Source organism: Pyxicephalus adspersus, chromosome 2 (assembly GCF_032062135.1).
Source record: "Pyxicephalus adspersus chromosome 2, UCB_Pads_2.0, whole genome shotgun sequence".
NCBI lineage: Eukaryota > Metazoa > Chordata > Amphibia > Anura > Pyxicephalidae > Pyxicephalus > Pyxicephalus adspersus.
Genome location: NC_092859.1, coordinates 2,779,628 through 2,802,244, shown reverse-complemented (window position 1 = coordinate 2,802,244; position 22,617 = coordinate 2,779,628). Strand labels below are relative to the sequence as shown.

Below are 22,617 nucleotides of genomic sequence, written 5' to 3'. Positions count from 1 at the left end.
CATAAACAAAGGTGAATTGTCAGCTAAAACTAAGCACAAAATTTTATATCCCAGCCTGGATTGTGCAATCAGGTCTTTTCCTCATAATGATTAATTGCCTGCTTCTGTACCACCACATGATCAATTTCCTTCTGTGGAAGGTGATGAGGATTATGACAAAGGTGCAATTGGTTACAATCAAGAATTATGAGATTCGGATTATGTGATCTATGAAGATATTTTGAAAAGAAGAGCTGAATGATCTCATCCATGATCTAAATCCATACAAAGACAAAACAGAACTTTTTGCTTATAGACATAAGATGACGGACTTGCTAGCAATGGGTGTTACTCTAATTCACTACAGAATATGAAATCATGATGACTTTCTTCACTAATGGTGGCTCATTGTGCTATTGCCACAACTTCAATGAACAAATATTTTCTTCTGAATGGTGTCCCTCTATTGATTCCTAGAGAGTTTGCAAGGCAATCCTACTACATAATGGCAATTTAATATCAGTTGTATTGATTGCCCATTCTGTTTATCTAAAGAAGTCCAACGACATTATAAGATATTACCTAAAGCAACCCAGTGCAAAACACACCAGTGGTCATTGTCATTTTGATGGGAAGTCAAGCAGGAATCAGGAATTACTGCCCTCCTTTTCAGGCAGACAAAAAGCCTTCTCTACCTGTAGCTCCCATCTCACAGTTGTGTTTATGTTTTATGGAACATTAATTGCCGCGTATCTGATACCAAAGGAGAAACAATCACAAATTATTGGTAAGATGATGTCAATGTTGTACACGGTTTTGACTCCCTTTTTAAATCCTTTCATATACAGCTTAAGGAATACAGATATCAGGAACATTGTGAAAAAAGTTGTAAATAACCAAAGGACCAATATTGGAAATCTCCGATAAAAAGACTTGACTACTATGACGTCTACAAAAAAGCAAGTGTTAAAGGAAGGATTAATATCATAGCACGTGCACCAAAGAGGACAATTTCACTCCAGAATTTTATTCCATTCTTTCCTTTCCTCAATAATTCCTTTGTATCTAAAATTCTGCATCACTGCTGAGGTTCCTAAATAACCGGGGTCTATCTTTTCTCTATTCCCGATCTTCCCAAATGAATTATACAAACCTTTTATTCCTTTTTATTATAGAGTAAATATTAACTCTATATTATTACTACTAGAGAATTGTTGGCCCCAGCACAAGCATGTCCATATATAATTGACTGTATCTTCTATTACCTTACATTCTACTGTATCCTAGCTAGGCAAAACTTTTTTTTAAAAAGAGTGTCTCTTGGTAATGTTCCTAAAATTTTCCTTATTTTTTACTTTTCTTATTAAATCATAAATATGATCACTGTGTAGGTCAGGGGTGTCAAACTCAAATACACAGTGGGCAAAAGTTAAAAACTTAGGACAAAGTCCCGGGCCAAACTTGAAACTGAAATAGCACCCCTACTACAATTCCCCACATTTATAAAACAGTCCAATGCGGGGATAGAGAGACCGCTGGTCTATAGACGCGAGTGATGCTGGGAATTGTAGTAATGGTGCTATATCAATGCAGCGGCTGGCCAGCTGCAATTCATATTTAGGATTCCTTTGGAGGACATTGGACATTGCTGGCCATAGTATGACACCACTGCTGTAGGTAAAACCAAACCTAGCATTATTGCACCCCAACCCCTTAATCTTTGAATAGATAAAAGGAAGTAAAAGGGGTCAATAGGAGGAGTCAAAGGGGTGTGCTTGTGGTTAGCTGGGAGAAGTGGGTCGTACAAAAGGTGTCCCAGTCCTTCCAAATTTTATAAAAATGTTTCAGTTTTCTCCTGAATGGACACTGTCAGATATTCAATATGGGTGATATCTTGAATCCTGCTATACACGGTTTCTGTGAATAAAGGTATTCTCTTCTTCCAGTGGGAAGCAATAGATGTAAGAGCTGAGAGCAGGATGTGGGAGGCTAACTTTCTAGATACTGGAGACAACTCTGTCAGTAGCCCTAACAAGTAGGTCAGGAGATCTAGAGGGGCAGTATGGTGAGTAACTTCTGAGTGAAGGTGATTGACCCATTACCAAAAGCCAATAATCGGGGGCAGTCATAGAAAATCTGCTCTAAAGTGCCCTTTTCAGTCCCATACCCAATCCACAGCAGGGAATAGATGGTGGAGAATCACCGGGGTATAATACCATGGAAATAAGATCTTGTACATGTTCTCCTTGTAATTTATACAACATAAAACTTATATTAGCATTCGTCTATATTTCAGACCATGTATCTAATGGCAATTCTCTGCCACAACTCCTTGGCCTAAGGTCCATCCCTGCAAATGCTTTCAAAGGAAGTGAGGACAGGGAAACCAGTAGGGGGACGGAGGGATAGGGCATAGTGTTTAATTTTAACAGTTCATCCAGGTCTGCTTGTAGATTATAGACATCTTGTATTAACTTTATTCCATTACATAGTTTGGTGTCATCTGCAAACACAGAAATTGTACTTTTAGTCCCAAATTCTATATCATTTATAAAAATCTTAAAGTAATGTTAGAGTAAAGGTACCAATACTGAATCCTGGGGTACACCACTAATAACCTTAGACCATTCAGAGTATGAATCATACGTCTTTCTTGAAGCCATGCTGACTATCACTTATACTACGATTTTATAGCTGAATCTTCTCTATAGGTCTTTATCAAACTCTCTAGGATGTTCCATCTATGGGCGTAAAACTAACCGGTCTGTAGTTACCTGGTAATGACTTTTCTCCCTTTTTGAAGATAGGAACCAAAATGACCTTATGCCAATACTTTCGCATTATGGCAGTGATTAAAGAGTCTCTAAAAATTAGAAATAATGGCTTTGCAATAACTGAGCTCAGCTCTGTAAGGACACTTGGATGTAATCCATCGGGTCTTGGTGCTTTGTCAACCTTAATTTTGCCCAACTCTTTCTTAGTTATATCTATTTTGAGCTATTGTGACTCATTTAAGGCAGTGGCATTGCTATTATGAGTTTGGACTTGCATGCTGCTATTTTTCTTTGTGTACACAGAGCTAAAAAAAGTGTTTACTAAATACTTACATTTTCTTTATGCCCAATAACTAACCCAGAGACACCCTTTAAGGGCCCTACATGCTTGTATCTGACCTTTTTGCTATAAATATATTTAAAAATGTTTTGGGGTTTGGTTTACTTCTTTTGCAATCTGTCTTTCATTTTATAGTTTTGCACATTTTATCTCCTTTTTACATCTTTTGGTATATTCTCCATAGTTTTCAAATGATGAAGGTGATCCTTCCTTTTTATATTTTTTGAAAATCCACTATTCATATGGTACATATGAATAGTGGATTTCCAGAATTAGAGTTGGGAGTACACCTGATCGTAGGGTGGACAGATGGGTATGGCTGAAGGTGTTGGGGTATGGGCGATAATAGAGACAACAGTCTCTAATCTCTGTCTCTCTTTTTTTGGAGCCCAGCCAGGTTGCAGGATATAGGAAATATCCTATTTTTTAAGATCTGCATGATTATTTGATCTAGAATGTTATTTGAAAAGTGAATTATCTCTGTTTGGGTTTAAATCTATTTCCTCAACATGGCAACCAAGGAAGTAACATTTCAGATAAGTAATAAACAGTAAAAGGCTACATGTATTTAATATATTTCAGCTCAGGTCCTCTTTAATCCACATTGATGTCTCAAAGCAACTGATTATTTCAGTATTTTAAAATATTTCAATCACAGTCACAAATGTGAACCCAGGGAAATCTTGATTGTTCTCAATGGAATCTTTAATATTCACTAAAAGGTATAAATATTTGTATGCAGAATGGTTTATTTTAAATATGTCTGGACTCATTCACTAACACATATCATTTAAAATATATACTATAAAAAGAGATACTTATTCTTTTTTTCTTATTTTATAAAACTTTATACTTTATTTCTAAAACCACATTTTTACTGCCTTCATTTAAAACAATGTAAATTTTAGGGTTATTTAAATGTCAGTAAAATTTTAACCACATATGGATGTCAATCAAATATCATTACTGAATCAAGTAAGTATTTTATCATTACCTTTTTGTTTTTTTAGCATTTACGGTATATGAAAATTCAAAATAATAAAGTTGTGTAAAAAACTATAATAATATTTTTTTGCATGATATTTAACATATTTTTATATATTATTTTTACCATTTTTATGTTTAGTTCTACTTAAATTTGATTTCGGTTTGGGATAGTATGTAATGTTTCATATTCTTTTCTTATATCTGCATCTCATTTTTCATTTTAGAAACAATGGTTTGAGTATCGATAGAATACAGATTGTCATGTTAGTAAAGAAAAAAAAATGAAGCTGAGTTAACTTTATTCAGTAAATTATTTCTGATTTTTATTTTTTAATAATTAAATGTGAATGTGATTTTAAAGCTACCCCACTGCTAACTTATTAACTATCCTTATTAACTATCTATTATTATGTATACACTTTTCTTATTACTGCAGGAATGTATAAATATTATTAACAATTTCTTATTCCATGTCACACAGACCACACATACCAGCAATGCCACCATGTTCTTCTTTCTGGGATTTTCCAGCATTTGCTTGGATGTTATGCATTGATGTGATTTTTTGTAATCCTTATGATTGTTAGTTTCATCTGTTGCTGCAATGTTTTTGTGCCTGGTTTGTAGTTTATGGCCTGGTTTATGCCAGTTCCTGTAGTTCCTGAAGTTTGGCGCACAACTATGCGCATCAAACAACTGAGCCAACTATGCACATCAAACAAATAAGACAATTGTGCTATTTTTAGCTTTACAAATTATTCAGAGGAAGGAACAGCTTAAAAACAATCACAATTATCTTTTTAAACTATGTATCCTGGGAGATTGGAAAGGAGATCACATAACAAACCCCCAAAAAACAAACGACAACATTTTAGAAATAACTTTATTCAAAACAAACATTTGCTAAAAGGTCAAAATAAAATATAAAAACACATCAAAAACAAACAAAAAAAAAATACACATAACTAAACTTTACACTAAATGACAAAATAATTAAAAAGAACAAACAAAACACATGTAAACCTACATTTCCATGTAAAGCCAAAATAGTTCATAAATGGCCCAACAAATATTGCGTTCAAAAAATACTTACCAAATCAATATGCAATTTTGTGCTAAGTGGTACTAAAGGCAGATCAAACATTATGGCCACAAACACAATAACATAGCATTAACATTGACTTCAAAATTGCAAAATGGACATTAAAACATTCCAAGTCAAAAAAATTAAAAAAGAAGCTATTGTGCTAAATGGTAAGCAAAGTATCAAATGCAGCATCATAGATTCATTAGGATAACACACAAAACAACAACAACCCCTCCAAGAAAAAGAAAAATAAAAAGACAAAAGGAAAGAGCAAGTTAAACCTCACCCTTATATATGCTCAAATTTAAGCGCATAGGTGATAGAAATTCACTTGCAATCAGCACTTGCTCAGTCTGTCAAAATTGGCTGTTTGTTTTTTCGATAATTGTATCATTGATCGATATGATCCTTAGATATGAAAAAACACGCCCTTATATATGCTCAAATGTAAGCGCAGAGATGATAGAAATTCACTTGAATGATCGATATGATCCTTTAGATACGTACAGCAGTAAACATATATTCCATTATTGTAGTCCACTATATTTATATCCTACAATAATTATAAATAAATAAATATATATAGTATTATTGTTAATATAATAACCAAGTAATTACAATTAAATTTTGAACTCGGTTAACTCTTGCCTAACAGGAAAGAAATAAGTGATTTTAAAATATGCTTTTTTCTTAGCGCATATAGATGTTTTAAACATTTGAACAGCACAAAGATTTTTTTTAGGGCTAAGGAAAATAGGGGAACAGTGACTTTTAATGTAAGCTCGCCAGTGTAATTCATTTGCTGAATTGCGCGACGGCTTCCGATTTTGCTTAATGAATCAGGGCCATTGTGCTATTGCCACAACTTCAATGAACAAATATTTTCTCCTGAATGGTATCTCTCTATTGATTCCTTGGAAAACAAGTTTGCAAGGCAATCCTACTGCATAATGGCAATTCAATATCAAATGTATTGATTGCCGATTCTGTTTATCTAAAGGAGTCCAACGACATTATAAGATATTACCTAAAGCAACCCAGTGCAAAACACACCAGTGGTCATTGTCATTTTGATGGGAAGTCAAGCAGGAATCAGCAAAAGTGATCCACTGTTTTTCATGAAATTTTTTTTTTAAATTGTAGACCTATAACTTACAGAAATATGTCCGAACAGGGGTTCTAGTAGATAATATGAATATAAAAAATGTATTTACTTGAATTTACTTGAATTTACTTGTATTTACTTGAATTTACCAGTTATATACTTTGTATTAATTTGGAATTATTTTGTATTGGATTGGATACAGGAGTTTGTATTGAATCCAATACAAAATGTTTGAATGAGTTTCAATTTGAATTTCCCGCACACGCCCCGATGTCATCACGCACGCAGGGAGAAGCCGTCCATTTTTTTTTCTCCACCACACGGCTTCACGTTTCAGAGATCATCCGGCGCTGGAAGAAGAAGGATGTGGACGATCAGCGGGACCAGGTAAGATGCCGGCCGGCTTCTAACCGGTCCCGCTGGCACCCGACGAAGGCACCCGACGCTGGAAAAGGGAGATCGACGGACGACGATCGATGGAGGACGACGCTGGAACACGAACACGACGCTGGATGACCACAGCGGGACCAGGTAAGTAAGGATGGGAAAAAACTCGGGGTTAACCATCCTAGCCATTTTTTTTTGCCCGTACGAAGGTCGGGCTTAACCGCTAGGAGGTTAATTGCAGGGTATCTGATACCAAAGGAGAAACAATCGCAAAATATTGGTAAGATGATGTCAATGTTGTACACGGTTTTGACTCTTTTGACCCTCTTTGACCCTTTTTAAATCCTTTCATATACAGCTTGAGGAATACACATATCAGGAACATTGTGAAAAAAGTTGTAAATAACCAAAGGACCAATATTGGAAATCTCCGATAAAAAGACTTGACTACCTTGACGTCTACAAAAAATGCAAGTGTTAAATGAAGGATTAATATCATAGCACGTGCACCAAAGAGAACAATTTCACTCCAGAATTTTATCCCATTCTTTCCTTTCCTCAATAACTCCTTTGTATCTAAAACTCTGCTTCACTGCTGAGATTCCTAAATAACCGGGGTCTATCTTTCCTCTATTCCTGATCTTCCCAAATGAATTGTACAAACCTTTTATTCTCCAGGAGCAAATATTAACTCTATATTATTACTACTAGAGAATTGTTGGCCCCAGCACAAGCATGTGCATATATACTGCATCTTCCATTACCTTCAATTCTACAGTGGGCAAAACTTTGTTATTGGCTTTTATTTCTTTTAAAGTTTTTTTGCCCTTATCTACACATTAAAAAATGTAATTTATAAAAAAAAGTGGTAATGTTCCTAAAAATTTCCTAACTTTTACATTTCTAATTGAATCATAAATATGATCACTGTGTAGGTCAGGGGTGTCAAACTCAAATACACTGTGGGCAAAAATTAAAAACCTAGGACAAAGTCCCGGGCCAAACTTGAAACTGAAATAGCACCCCTACTACAATTCACTGCATTTATAAAACTGTCCAATGTGGGGCCACGCATAGACAGAGAGACCACTGGTCTATAGACGCGAGTGATGCTGGGAATTATAGTAATGGTGCTATATCAATGCAGCGGCTGGCCAGCTGCAATTCATATTTAGGATTCCTTTGGAGGACATTGGACATTGCAGGCCATAGTATGATACCACTGCTGTAGGTAAAACAAAACCTAGCATTATAGCACCCCAACCCCTTAATCTTTGAATAGAAGAAGGGAAGTAAAAGGGGTCAATAGGGGGAATCAAAGGGGTGAGCCTGTGGTTAGCTGGGAAAAATGGGTCGTACAAAAGGTGTCCCAGTCCTTCCAAATTTTATAAATCCTGAATGGGCACTGTCAGATATTCAATAAGGGTGATATCTTGAATCCTGCTATACAGGATTTCTTTGAATAAAGGTGTTCTCTTCCTCCAGGGGGAAGCAATAGGAGTAAGAGCTGAGAGCAGGATGTGGGAGGCTAACTTTCTAGATACTGGAGACAACTCTGTCAGTAGCCCTAACAAGTGGGTCAAAGATCTAAAGGGGCAGTATGGTGAGTAACTTCTGAGAGAAGGTGATTGACCCATTACCAAAAGCCAATAATCATGGGGCAGTCACAGAAAATGTGCTCTACAGTGCCCTTATCAGTCCCATACCACCAACAAGCAGAGTCCACAGCTAATGGCAATTCTCTGCCTCAATTCCTTGGCCTAAGGTCCATCCCTGCAGATGCTTTCAAAGGAAGTGAGGACAGGGAAACCAGTAGGGGATGGAGGGATAGGGCATAGTGTCTAATTTTAACAGTTCATCCAGCTCTGCTTGTAGATTATAGACATCCTGTATGGACTTTATTCCATTACATAGTTTGGTGTCATCTGCAAACACAGAAATTGTACTTTTAGTCCCAAATTCTATATCATTTATAAAAATGTAAAAGTAATGTTAGAGTAAAGGTCCCAACACTGAACCCTGGGGTATACCACTAATAACCTTAGACCATTCAGAGTATGAATCATTAATACAACTCTCTGGATACAGTCTTTAAGCCAGTTCTCTAAGAATTTACAGATTGACTTTTCTAAACCTATTGACCCTAACTTGCATATTAACCGTCTGCAGGGTACGGTGTCAAATGCTTTAGCAATGTCCAAGCACACTATATCAACTGCTACTCCACTGTCTACTTGTTTAATTACTTCATCATAAAAAGAGGGTAAACTTGTTTGACAGCTTCAGTCTTTCTTGAAACCATGCTGACTATCACTTATACTATGATATCCTAGCTGAATCTTCTCTATAGGTCTTTATCAAACTCTCTAGGACGTTCCATCTATGGGCGTGAAACTAACCGGTCTGTAGTTACCTGGTAATGACTTTTCTCCATTTTTGAAGATAGGAACCACATTGACCTTACGCCAATACTTTCGCATTATGGCAGTGATTAATGAGTCTCTAAAAATTAGAAATAATGGCTTTGAAACAACTGAGCTCAGCTCTGTGAGGACACGTGGATGTAATCCATCGGGTCTTGGTGCTTTGTCGACCTTAATTTTGCCCAACTGTTTCTCAGTTATATCTATTTTGAGCCATTGTGACTCATTTAAGGCAGTGAAATTGCTATTATGAGTTTGGACTTGAGCTCTGCTATTTTTCTTTGTGTACACTAAAAAAAAGTGTTCAGTAAATACTTATATTTTCTTTATCCCCAATAACTAACCCAGAGACAACCTTTAAGGAGCCTACATGCTTGGATCTGACCTTTTTGCTATAAATATATTTAAAAATGTTTTGGGGTTTGCTTTACTTCTTTTGCAATCTGTCTTTCATTTTATAGTTTTGCACATTTTATCTCCTCATTACATTTTTTGGTATATTCTTTATAGTTTCCAAATAATGAAAGTAATCCTTCCTTTTTATATTTTTGGAATGACCTTTTCTTGTTCTATGGCTTTTTTAGGTTTATCTGTGAGCCACATACATTTTAATTTTAACCTTTTAAACTTATTACCCATAGGAATACCAGCGGGTACATATGAATAGTGGATTTCCAGAATTAGAGTTGGGAGTACACCTGATCGGGGTGGACAGATGGGTATGACAGATGGGTATGGCTGAAGGTGTTGGGGTATGGGCGATAATAGGGACAACAGTCTCTAATCTCTGTCTCCCTTTCTTTGGGGTCCAGCCAGGTTGCAGGATATAGGACTGTTAATAAATATCTTATTATTTAAGATCTACGTGATTATTTGAGCAAGTAAAGATTGGATGTTATTTGAAAAGTGAATTATCTCCTTCAAGTTGGGGTTAAATCTATTTGCTCAACATAGTAACCAAAGAAGTAACATTTTAGATAAGTAATAAACAGTAAAAGGCTATTTGTATTTAATATATTTCAGCACAGGTCCTCTTTACTCCACATTGATGTCTCAAAGCAACTGATTATTTCAGTATTTTAAAATATTTCGATCACAGTCACAAATGTGAACCCAGGGAAATCTTGATTGCTCTCAATGGAATCTTTAATATTCAAAAAAAGATATAAATATTTGTATGCAGAATGATTTATTTTAAATATGTCAGGGCTCATTCACCAACACATATTATTTACAATATATAAGAGATACTTATTCTTTTTTTCTTAGTTTATAAAACTTTATACTTTATTTCGTAAACTACATTTTACTGCTTTCATTTAAAACAATGTAAATTTTAGGGTTATTTAAATTTGAGTAAAATTTTATCCACATATGAATATCAATCAAATATCATTACTGAATCGAGTAAGTATTTTATTATTATCTTTTTGTTTTTTTAGAATTTACGGTATATGAAAATTCAAAATAATAACGTTGTGTAAAAAACTATTTTTATTTTTTTTACATGATATTTAACATCTATTTATATATTATTTTTACCATTTTTATGTTTAGTTCTACTTAAATTTGGTTTTTGGTTTGGGATAATATGTAATGTTTCATATTCTTTTCTTATATCTGCATCTCATTTTTCATTTTAGAAACAATGGTTTGAGTATCGATAGAATACAGATTGTCATGTTAGTAAAGAAAAAAAAAAATGAAGCTGAGTTAACTTTATTCAGTAAATTATTTCAGATTTTTATTTTTTTAATAATTAAATGTGAATGTGATTTTAAAGCTACCCCACTGCTAACCTATTAACTATCCTTATTAACTATCTATTATTATGTATACACTTTTCTTATTACTGAAGGAATGTATAAATATTATTAACAATTTCTTATTCCATGTCACACAGACCACACATACCAGCAATGCCACCATGTTCTTCTTTCTGGGATTTTCCAGCATAACTGTATATAATTTGCTATTCTTCACCTTGGTCCTTATAATATACATTGGGACAATATGTGGAAACGTCATGATCATCATGCTGGTATATTACAGTAAGACCCTCCACTCCCCCATGTACTTCTTCCTCTCCCAACTCTCCATATCTGACATCTTGCTAAGCACAGATATTGTTCCTAACATGTTAAATATTATTCTACATGAGCGGACCTCCATATCATTTTCTGGCTGTATCATTCAGTCTTATGTGTTTGGTTCAACAGGAGGATTTGAATGTTTCCTTCTGTCAGTGATGTCCTATGACCGCTATCTAGCCATCTGCTTTCCTCTCCATTATGTCTCTATTATGAACCATGGGCTTTGCAATAAACTAGTTCTTGTATCCTGGATGTTGGGTTGTTCTTTGACATTCATTTTAGCATTTGGAATATGTCACCTAGAATTTTGTGGATCAAATGCTATTGACCATTTCTTCTGTGATTTAAATCCTCTGATGGAACTGTCTTGTTCAGATACATTTGGATTTTACATAGAAGAAACCATGTTGGCCTTTCCTGTGCTAACAGTCCCCTTCCTTGTGATTGTGGTTTCATATATCTATATTTTTTTAACTCTGTTAAAGATCCCCTCCTTTTCAGGAAGACTGAAAACCTTTTCCACCTGTAGCTCCCATCTCACAGTTGTCTTTATATTTTATGGAACTTTAATTGCTGCGTATCTGATACCAAAGGAAGGACAATCTCATATGATCGGTAAGATGATGTCAATGTTATACACGGTTTTAACTCCCTTTTTAAATCCTCTCATATACAGCTTGAGGAACAGAGATATCAAGGACATTGTAAGAAATGTTGCATGTAACCAAAGGACCAAAATTTTAAACCTCTGAGGAAATGCAAGTTATTGCTATAGTCCAAGAACCAAACAGGCTAATTTCCCTCCAGACTTTCCTTCCATTCTGTGCTTCCTTAATCCTTTCAAAACTGGTAAAACGTTCTATTTAAAACTGGCCTCTTTAATCCCTTTATTTTTTCATTTTTTCTGATTATTTTTTTCATTTTTAGCAGTATTACACTGCATCAATAATAAGAAAAAGTGCAATACCACTAAAGGTATAGAATGCCACATACTCAACAGAAACTTTTTTTTACATAAAAATGCCATAAACACACTGCAACATAATAAAAGTTTAATAAAATGTCAAAACAAAGTGTACATAGAATTTTAAAACCAAACCCCTTATTTCTTGAATGCATGCTCCATCCCTGTATTGCTTAATTGCTTCAAGTATTCCTAAAATAGCTTAGGCATAGATTGAGATAAGTGTTTGGTAGCTTTTGGCTTACAATGAGCAATTGCAAGGTAAGCAAATGGAAAGAGACGGGGCATTTTTTTTTCTGAAACTAAACATTATCATGTATTATTTGAGAAACAATAGCCACAAATGTTGTACAATGGCTGGATACCATATGGGCAGCTTGGTTAGGCTGCAATATTAAAAGGAGAGAGAAGGCAGCTTTTACCTTGTAATTAAAGTTATGGTGTATTACCTTAAAACAATAAAAGGGAAACATGAGGCTTTTTTGTTTGTTTCTTGGCAATGGAGGATATAGTCTTTTATCCAAGAGACAATAGGCCTGATTTAATAAAGCTCTCTAAAAATGGAGAGGATATACTTTCATCAGTAGAGCTGGGTAATCCAACAAACCTGTTAACATCTGTTAACAAATATCAAATTACTTTTGTATTTAAATTCTTTTCAGATTTGCTGGATCAGCCAGCTTCACCAATGAAAATGTATCCCAATAGCCACAAATAATTCTCAGTGGCTGCACAGTATGTGAACAGTTTGGGCATGGCACAATACAAGGCAGTTTCATTTTTCTTGTGAAATAAGATTTTTTTATTTGAGAGAAAATAGTCATAGATATTTTTCAGTGACTGAACTGTACATAAGCAGCTAAGCTGAGCCACATTATAAGTAGTTATAGAATTTTCTTCAGTTTAGTATTAAGGTTGTTTGGCTGATTGGTCATAAAATTTTGGATTTTGAATGTATCAAACACAATTTTTCTGGTTTGTCCTGGTGTCTACAAAAAAAAAAAAAAAAATAGATGAAAAATGTGCTTAGCAGTTGGAAGGGGTAATTTCATGCATGGATGAATATCCTTCAATTTACAGCTTTGTTGGCTTGCATATTTTGTGTTTAGGATACTGGTAGATTCAATCAAATTAGTCAATATTCTGATAAAGGGTATTTTCCCATTATCTAGGGTCATAAGACAAAGATTCTCCCTTACTTGCCACCACCTTGACAAAAGTTTTACTGCACAGATGATTAAAACTTTCCAAAAAAGAGGAGAGTTGGGGTTATAATCAGTTTTTTTGATTTTCTAACTTGAGCTCTGTTAAATGGGCCTACATTCCATAATCTGAATAAATAGACAAGACCTTATTATAAAAGAATGGCTCCCAGAAGACATATTCTCATTGAGATTGGATCTGGTTAGGATAATCTGTGAAGGAAGAAAATAGATTCTAGATATACTATAGACTGAGAGAATAGATAATAAAATACAGTGCCAGACAGTGCTATACTGTGCTGTACATTGCCTTAAATAGGATTGTACCGTAGTCGGCTAAATACGCTTATGTACATCCCCTCCTAATTTCTCTAACCCTTTTTTTTATTATATATAACTTTATATTTGTATTGATTTTACATAAATTTTCATAACAAAACATACAGAACACACAGTAATCCCAGTTATACAATCTCAAAAACATTGTTCTGTAACATAAAGTTTCAAACATAGACCAAAAAACTTATCGCAAACTTAATAGAACCGTTACATCTTGACCAAGATAGTGAATATACCAGTGCCTACAGCGCAAGAACCCTTACCAAACCCGTCAGACTCATTATAGCTATTATCCAAGCCCATCTCCCCTTGCCTCCACGGAACTTTTCCATCCAACCAAACCAATTCCTCATTTACATATACAGTTTATACCAATGGTCAGTTACAACACTATGTTCTCTGTTCACTCGGTTTGCAGCATATTCTTGTATTCAGACGATTCTTGGAACATCATCCAAGGCCCCCAAGTGTCTAGAAATCTCTCAATTTATTTATATGGATCCAAGGTCAGGTCCTCCATCAATTTAATTTCATTCACCTCTCATAGCCACATGCCCAGTGACGGAGCCATCGGTTTTCTCCACATGCAAGGTATCCATGCCTTGGTGGAATGTAACAAAAACTTTACCACCGATTAATCAAACACTTTCTGAGGCCAATCGTTAGGATGAAGAAGAAAAAAGCCAGGATCCTTAAGAATTGATCTCACCGACATATCTTGACATGCTTTCCTGACCCCTTGCCAGAATCCTTGCTGTGGCCATGACCAAAACATATGCACCATCATGCCCTCTTCCTGCCCAAATCTCCAGCACACATCTGATTCAGTATTGGAAGCAGTGTGTAATTTGCCTATTGTCTTGTACCAGCGTGTGAGAATCTTACACCTTGTTTCTTGGGAACTACTATGGATGGAGCTTTTATGACAATACCTCAGTAGTTGTCCTTTTTGGGTCTGGGAAAGACACATTTCCAACTCCTTTTCCCATCCCTGCAGGTAAGTAGGTGTGTAACCTTCTGGCGGCATATTTAGCATGGAATATATAGCTGACAAGGCATGTCTAGAGCTCATATCACCAATAAACATTTTTTTTTATAAATCGTTAGTTGTATATTGTAGCCCACATCTATTTGCCGTATTTTAAGAAAATAGGATAATTGTGCTGCCTTCCAATATTCTAACTCATATGGAAGAGAAGGGCTTTGCAAATCTCACTGTGTACACCATGTACCTGCAGACATAAAATGTCTCGTTCTGGTTAAACCTTTCTTCCTGAGAGCACCAAACTCACTCCACAGTAGTCGGGGTGTAAATTCGGGATTATCCAAAACCAGTGTAAGGGGCCTGGGATAGGGTGATACCTCCGTGAACTAAAAATACTTCCCACAAATATTAATGGCTAGCAAGGTGGGTGTGCTTTGTCCAAGTATTGACTTGGCGTTTGGACCCATGGCAGTGCTTGAAGGGGCACCCCACTGAAGGTCTGTTTCACCTCTTCCCAGAGTTTAGAATCCTGGTTAGCTCCCCAGTTAATTGCTCTGACAAATGGGGTGCGGCATAGTACAGGTTCAAATTCGGGACTCTAAGGCCCCCCTCACTCTTATCTGTAAAGAGGAATTGTCTATTTAAACAAGGACTCTTATTTCCCCTATATAAAATCAGGGCAGGTGGCTTCAGGGTAAGTTTGGGCGACGGTGTGCGGGAGCACTGGAAACTCGCGTCTTCCTAGTTGGCACGCATGCGCAATCCACCTCTGTCACCCTTTTGCCGTCTGAATTCCTTTTTGGATTTAATAGGGACTTCATTTTAATTTAGTATCAAAATCATTTGTTTTGGGGGCTCATCTTTAAAGCTGAAAATATTTTGTAGGATGCAGAATGACATAATTTATTTGATTTCCCCATGTGAGGGTCTAAACTTGATACTCTGTTTGGCAGCATACCAATAAACATTTGTTTTCTTTAATATTTTTAATAACAACCTCATTGGCAAACTCATAATCTTTAAATTACCCTGTGTTGTAATTCCAAAATCAATTTTGGGATCAGTGCTACCTGCTGAAGCAAACTTATTGGTATTTAAGAACAAATACTACCCTGGTAAGCCCAGTAATTTTATAGAGCTGGCTGAAAAATCTCCTATTGTAGTGGTCATTGTTATTAATAAAAAAATAATTTAATAATAATTTATTAATAAAAACACTTTTTGTTTTTTTAGGTGGTAAACTCTTTTTATCAATAGACAAGGGGTCTTATGTCCCCTGTACTCATTCATCATGGTGAATGAGTAACTATCTGTATCTGGGAAACAGGTTTTGTCTCTTTTGTTGTAAGGAGACTGCGGAAGTCTGACATGCCCAGGAAAAGAGAAGCTACATTCCTTCTGACCTCTCTCCATTTCTGGCCAGGCAGGTTACCGGGGAGGAGGGGGGCTGGTACTAATAGAAGATGTAATTTGCTACCTACCCCCTTTTTAAGAATTTCCAGAATCTATACTTTTAGATATAATCTGGTTTTCATAGTAATGGGGACCCCATTTTTTTCAATGAAAAAATTGTAAAAAAAATACAGGTTTAATCAATTTCCCAAATGCCCCATAACCTATTCCACAAACTAATCTAAATCTAAAATGCAGTCATATACATCTGCAGTTTTATTAGCCAGGGTAAAGGAGACATCACCAAGCCATAATTACTGTTTCTCAAGGATCCAGGCAAGACGTAGCTGACAAGGACGTATGTGATAATGGCACAAACATGCTGCCTGCCCTTTATCCGAGGAACCATAAAGATGTGCATTACCTACCCCATGTCCTAAGCCACAAGTGCAGAGCTTCCTTTAATATTAGCCTGGATATGAAGAATCACACATTTGTGTACACTTTTATGTTTCATGGTTGTCCATAGTCCACCTGGCAGAAATGCAGAGCTAACTCTGCCTATTGTTAAACTGATGTATATACATTTACATGTTGTAACCCTCAATGGTGCAGATACTACACCAATATCAGTCAGTAAGTGATGACCCAGTACCTCCATAAGCACAAGATGAGGATGGACTCGGAGAAGTTATACAGTTTTGTTTATTCCAGAAGGCTGCTCATCAAAGACTTCTGCTCTGTTTTTTAGTCCTGTTTGAGGAGATGCTGAAATTAGTAAGCAGCAGTCAAATTCCCTCTCAATCCCGGGGCATTTCATATAGGTGGAGTAAGCAGCAGAAATATAATATACACAGCAACAACAATGATCACTCTGACCTCAGCAATACTCAATTCCTGGCATAAAGGATGTTAGGTGTCTAGAGTACTGTATCCTTGATACCTAACCAGAATTAATTATCTCTTTTTCTAAAGAAGCAGAATTGTGTGGATCACTTCTAAACAGTGCTCCTTCAGATTTCCCACTTTGTGATTGCCCTGCAGAAAGTGTAATGTCTATGAGGACCTTTAGTGAAAAGGACACATGTATCTGAACATACTAAAACAGCCAAATAATAACATTGAGAAACTATTAATATTATCTAGGAATAGAAGCAGGGTTTTTTTGGCAAATATAATAGTGTGTTTACTTATTCAAAATATATGATAAACAGGGTTCACATGCCACTTACATAAATGAAAATGTAACCCCTGTAACCCCCGATGGGAAAATGATTAACCTGTTCCCATGAAAAATATATTGATAGGGTTGTATAAAATAATTGAAATACTGCTTTATACTAAAATACATAAATACAAAAGCAATTAGATGAAATAAAAGAAATTTCAATCTCACTTTACTTTGCTGAGAAGAGTCGAGTGCCTACTAGGATGTTGCTGAGAAGGGAGGAGGAGGAGATGTTCTGTAATTCACAGAGAGTTATAGCGCGGGTTGTTCACTGAATGGTAGCAACTGGCATGCTGACGCTCGTGGGCAGTTGTGGATTTATCTGGAGAGAGGTAAACAAGGGTGGAGCACAGTGTTATGACTCATTTTGACCCATTTTGGCCCATTTTGACCCTAAGTTCCAGCACACGGGTCTTATTCTAAACAAAGGTTGTATACTAAGCAAAATTTTCCGTTTCCAAACAGGACTTATAACAAGTTGGACTTTTTCCAAAGGGAACTTGTACCGAGGTACCACGGTATTCTTAAATGAGGGCTTGGTGTTGGGAAATGCTTTGTCCAGTGACTTTATGCTGTGCACCATCGCAGAACAAAACCCTGTTTGGTCTGTCCAGTAGGGATGAGAGCTCCAAATATTTTGATTTTCTTGCAGCAAATTGGGCCTTTTTCGCTTACAGAACATTAAGCGAGAACAGCCTTGTTATTTGCCACGAGGTCATGTGGTCACCGAAATCAGATGAACTCTCCATGGAGAAACTCTTATCAGTACTTAACAGCCCGGTGACCGTGGTAACTGAACTCAGATGAACACTCAATGGAGAAACTCCATTGAGAGGTTACCTGGAGTTCGGCTGCAGTCACAGCTGATTGGAGACACTCTTGTGCCCCCAATCAACTGTGACCGCAGGTTCCCACGCTCCCAGGGCTGTAGTTATCAACCTAGGGGTTGATGAACCCAGGTGTGGGAACCATCACCCTGGACTTAAATGGAATTCCTGAAATTAGTTTGCTGAAATTTCGTGGACCCATCGGTCCATCGGAGGCAATATCACTCATCCCTACTGTCCAGCAATGTCCTTTGCAACTAAGATAGCAGCAGCCTCTGCTTCCCTTTAGTTCTGCAACCTGATGTATTTTTGGCATCCTCAGCATCACTTGTTGGGCTGTGCATGGCTGATTCTAGAGGCCGATCAGCTTGTGACTTGGTCCTGTGCTGCTATTGGCTGCTGGGACTTTAAAGCCTCCAGTCACCAGGGCCTGTTATAGCATCTGCTGGGCTTACTTGTGCTAGAGGGGTTTTGAGTGTTTCTCTTTTACTGACCTTTGCCTGTTTTATTTCAATGCCTTCATTGTTAAAACTAAGTAAAATGAATGTAAGTTATGTTTTGGTTGCTTTATTTAAATGTCAGCCTAATTATGCCCATACATGAATTTCTAATATAGAGCACCAAAGCAAGTAATTATTATTTTTATTACTATTATTATGTTGTCTTTATGAATTTTGACACATGAAAATCCAAGCTTGTGCAAATCACATACTTTTTTCCCTGGTAAATTAAGTTGGGGGATCACTTTTTGCATCAAAAAACTGACAGAATTAGAATGCTAGAGGGGTTAATCATTAAATTGTGTGTATTGTATTTGTAAATGTGCATTGAAAGTAAACCCATGGCTAGCTTATCTACTATCTATAATTATGCATAATTATACTATCTCATAATTATGAACACAAATTTCATACTACTGCGAATACTTCTAAATGTTATTTTATTCATTTCTGTGTTGTACAGAGAATACCATAGTGACATTACTACCACATCTTCTTTTCAGGATAAAATTTGCTGCTTGGTCCTTAAAGATGAGATAAAATATCACTTCTTACACAGCCCCATAACTATGAACAATATAGTGAAAAAGAGAAGGTGAAGGACACACATCTAGCAATTTTTGCATTTTTTGCATTTGCATTTTGCAAAAAATGTTTGGGCGTTCCGCATCTCTGGCCAGTCCAACCCCGCGGGGTCAGGAGAAGGACCCCACTGGGGGAGTGCACTGGCCAGAGCCGTGGACCATGTCTCCCGTATAACTCAGAGCGGTGGGCATGTTGTCTCTCTAAACACAACCCACCCACTCTCCCATCACTCAGATCTTCAATGGGAGAGCGGGCAGGTTTTGGTATCAACGCCACCCCAGGGCAAGTTTCTTTTCCTTTGAGTGAAACATAGGCAGGGGTGTAGGGGTGCGAGCACCATGGAAAGTACCAGGCCCCTTCTTCTTTTTTTGCAGCCACACCCCTGCTCTTCTGGTCATTATTTGTGGCCACAAATTGCTCAGTACGATGCTACCCAAATTTTTTGACTGTTCAAATCTGAATGAGTTGGACTCAAAGGGGTTAATTTACTGATAAAATTGATATGCATGCTGTTCCATTAACAAAGAGAATTATCTACATCTACAAGTCATTTTCTTGCATGTGACTGGATATTTTTTGAAAAATACATTTTCACCATACTTAGTAAGCTAAGTGAATTATCTCTTGCAAAAATGTATTTGTTAAGCGAATAGAAGTCATTCATAAATCCACCCAAAGTTTGCCATTCTAAGAGGCTTTATTTACTGTGTACCTTGCCCGAGACCGGTTTGTATTCAACAACTGGCCAGTTGGACATGAATTTAATAAACAGGGGAATAGGGATGTGTGGGCTTGTTTTTAAAGCTGGATCTCATGGAGAATTCAGCTGTTTTTGCTTACCGAAATTGTAAGCGAGAATGGCCAGTGTAATATCGCCAAACAAAATCGAATTTGAAAATAAAAAAATTAAAAAAAAAAAGATTGCGGGCTATGCTGATAAATGAATGCATTTCTGGCTGCTCAGCTTAGTGTCCCCGGCACTAGAGGGTAAATTGGGACAAGTTTACCCATTCCAAACCTCTAGTGCTCTCTGATTGGCTGAGGAAAGCTTTAGTAGGTAGCATTAGCAGATTCCATATGTACTTCAGCACAAGTTCTCTTTACATTTATTTCTATGTGCAATAATATAATACAGTGTTTTATTTTCTACAAAATAATATTATGATAAAAACATATTTCTATATTAATCATAAGGATTAACCCAGGGGAGATTATTTGCTCTCTATGGGATCTTTCAAAGTCAAAGCAAGATATAAATATTGTTGTGCAGAATGGTATTTTCATTTTTTAGCTGGGCTCATTCACTGATCCCGAGATACATTTGCAATATATATATATATATATAACATATATATAAATAATACCTATTACATTTTCTCTGAATCTTTTTTTGCAATCTGATATATAAAACCCTTTATGACCCTTTATGCTGTTGTTCTTTTTTTAACTCCTTAAACTACATTTTGATGCCTTCATTTGTAGTGTTTTTGTTGGTTTATTTAATTTTCAGGTAAATTGTAACAACACATGGAATTTTATCACAGATCATTATTGAATGAAGTAAATATTATTCTTACTATAAAAATTATTATTTGTTTTCTTTCAGTAGTTGGGTAAAAAAGTTGGGCATTTAGCATACTCTTTGCTTTAGTGTTGGACTTTTTTAAATTTTAAATTCACCTAAATATATTTGGACATTACAAGTGAACCCATGGCTGCCTCTCTTAATATTATTAGGATTTATTTATAAAGGGTCATCATATTGCGAAGCATGGTGCATTAAATAGGGGTTATAAATGTCAGACAAATACAAACAATGCCACAGGAGGAGGAGTGGAACCTGCTCAAAAGAGCTTACAATCTAAGAGGTGGAGGAGAAAAGTACACATTAGCATGGCAATATAGAATGTTTGGTTATTACTAATGTGTTATAAGACAAATAAAGATGGGTGAGCAAGCTTAAAAAGATGGGTTTTAAAGGCTTTTTTTTAAGTGTGTGGAAAGAAGGAGCAAGCTGATTAAGATGAAGAAGGAAGCTCTAGAGAGTGGGGCCGCCCTAAATAAGTCTTGGAGCATTGCATGGGAAAAGGTGATGGGTGAGGAAGTCATTAGAAGGCAAATGGAGGAGCAGATAGTACATCTAGGGGTTTATTTCTGTTAACGAGTTTCAGTGGAACAAAAGAGGGACTTAATAGCAATAACCAATGTGGGATGCCATAGAAGAGGATGTTACAGTATTCGAGTCAAAAGATGATTGATGATTTCTTATAAACTGTTTTGCAAAAAAAAAAAAAGTGCTTACTTTTCATTTAACTGCTAATATTTATCAATGTTATATTAATATTTTTTTCCATGTCACACAGAGCACACATACAAACAATGGCACCACATTCTTCTTTTTGGGATTCTCCAGCACAGCTGTATATAATCTGCTGCTCTTCACCTTGGTCCTTATAATATACATTGGGACAATATATGGAAACTTCATGATCATCATGCTGATATATTACAGTAAGACCCTCCACTCCCCCATGTACTTCTTCCTCACCCAACTCTCCATATCTGACATTATGCTGACCACAGATATTATTCCTAACATGTTAAATATTATTCTACATGAGTGGACTTCCATATCATTACCTGGTTGCGTCATTCAGTATTTTATATTTGGTTCAACAGAAGGATTTGAATGTGTTCTTCTTTCAGTGATGTCCTATGACCGCTATCTAGCCATCTGCTCTCCTCTCCATTATGTCTCCATTATGAACCATGGGCTTTGTATTAAATTTGTTCTTATATCCTGGCTGTTAGGTTGTTCTATGACATTTATTGCAGCACTTGACATATGTCAGCTAGAGTTCTGTGGATCAAATGTCATTGACTATTTCTACTGTGATTTAAATCCTCTGATGGAACTTTCTTGTTCAGATACATCCAAACTTCAAGTAGAAGAAACATTAATGTGTCTTCCTGTGCTAGTAATTCCCTTCCTTGTGATTGTGGTTTCATATCTTTGTATTGTTCTTACTCTGATAAAGATTCCCTCCTTTTCAGGAAGACAAAAATCCTTTTCCACCTGTAGCTCCCATCTCACAGTTGTCTTTTTATTTTATGGAACCTTAGCTGCTGCGTATCTGATACCAAAGCAAGGACAATCGCAAGCAATCGGTAAGATGATGTCAATGTTATACACGGTTTTAACCCCCTTTTTAAATCCTTTCATATACAGCTTGAGGAATAAAGATATCAAGAACATTGTAAGAAATGTTGTATATGATCAAAGGTCCAATATTTGAAGCCTCTGAAAAAAAACCCTAAAAACCAAACCGATCAATTTCCCCCCAGACTTTCCTTCTAGATTGTGTTTCCTCCAATCCTTTGAAAACTTGTAGAACTTTTAGTATTTTCTATTGACATATT

The 22,617-nt window shown here is 36.2% G+C and overlaps 2 protein-coding genes across 2 annotated transcripts; both read left to right on the top strand.

Annotated features, from left to right (window-relative positions):
* The first annotated feature begins 11,009 nt into the window (after positions 1–11,009).
* Positions 11,010–11,927, top strand: LOC140325016 (olfactory receptor 11L1-like). Its single transcript, XM_072403114.1, has one exon. The coding sequence runs from the start codon at positions 11,010–11,012 to the stop codon at positions 11,925–11,927; it is 918 nt and encodes a 305-aa protein (XP_072259215.1).
* Positions 11,928–21,220: 9,293 nt separating this feature from the next.
* LOC140325011 (olfactory receptor 11A1-like) lies at positions 21,221–22,493 on the top strand. Its single transcript, XM_072403110.1, has 2 exons — positions 21,221–21,331; positions 21,561–22,493. Exons 1-2 carry the CDS (start codon positions 21,221–21,223, stop codon positions 22,491–22,493), a joined length of 1,044 nt encoding a protein of 347 aa, XP_072259211.1.
* The last annotated feature ends 124 nt before the right edge of the window (positions 22,494–22,617 follow it).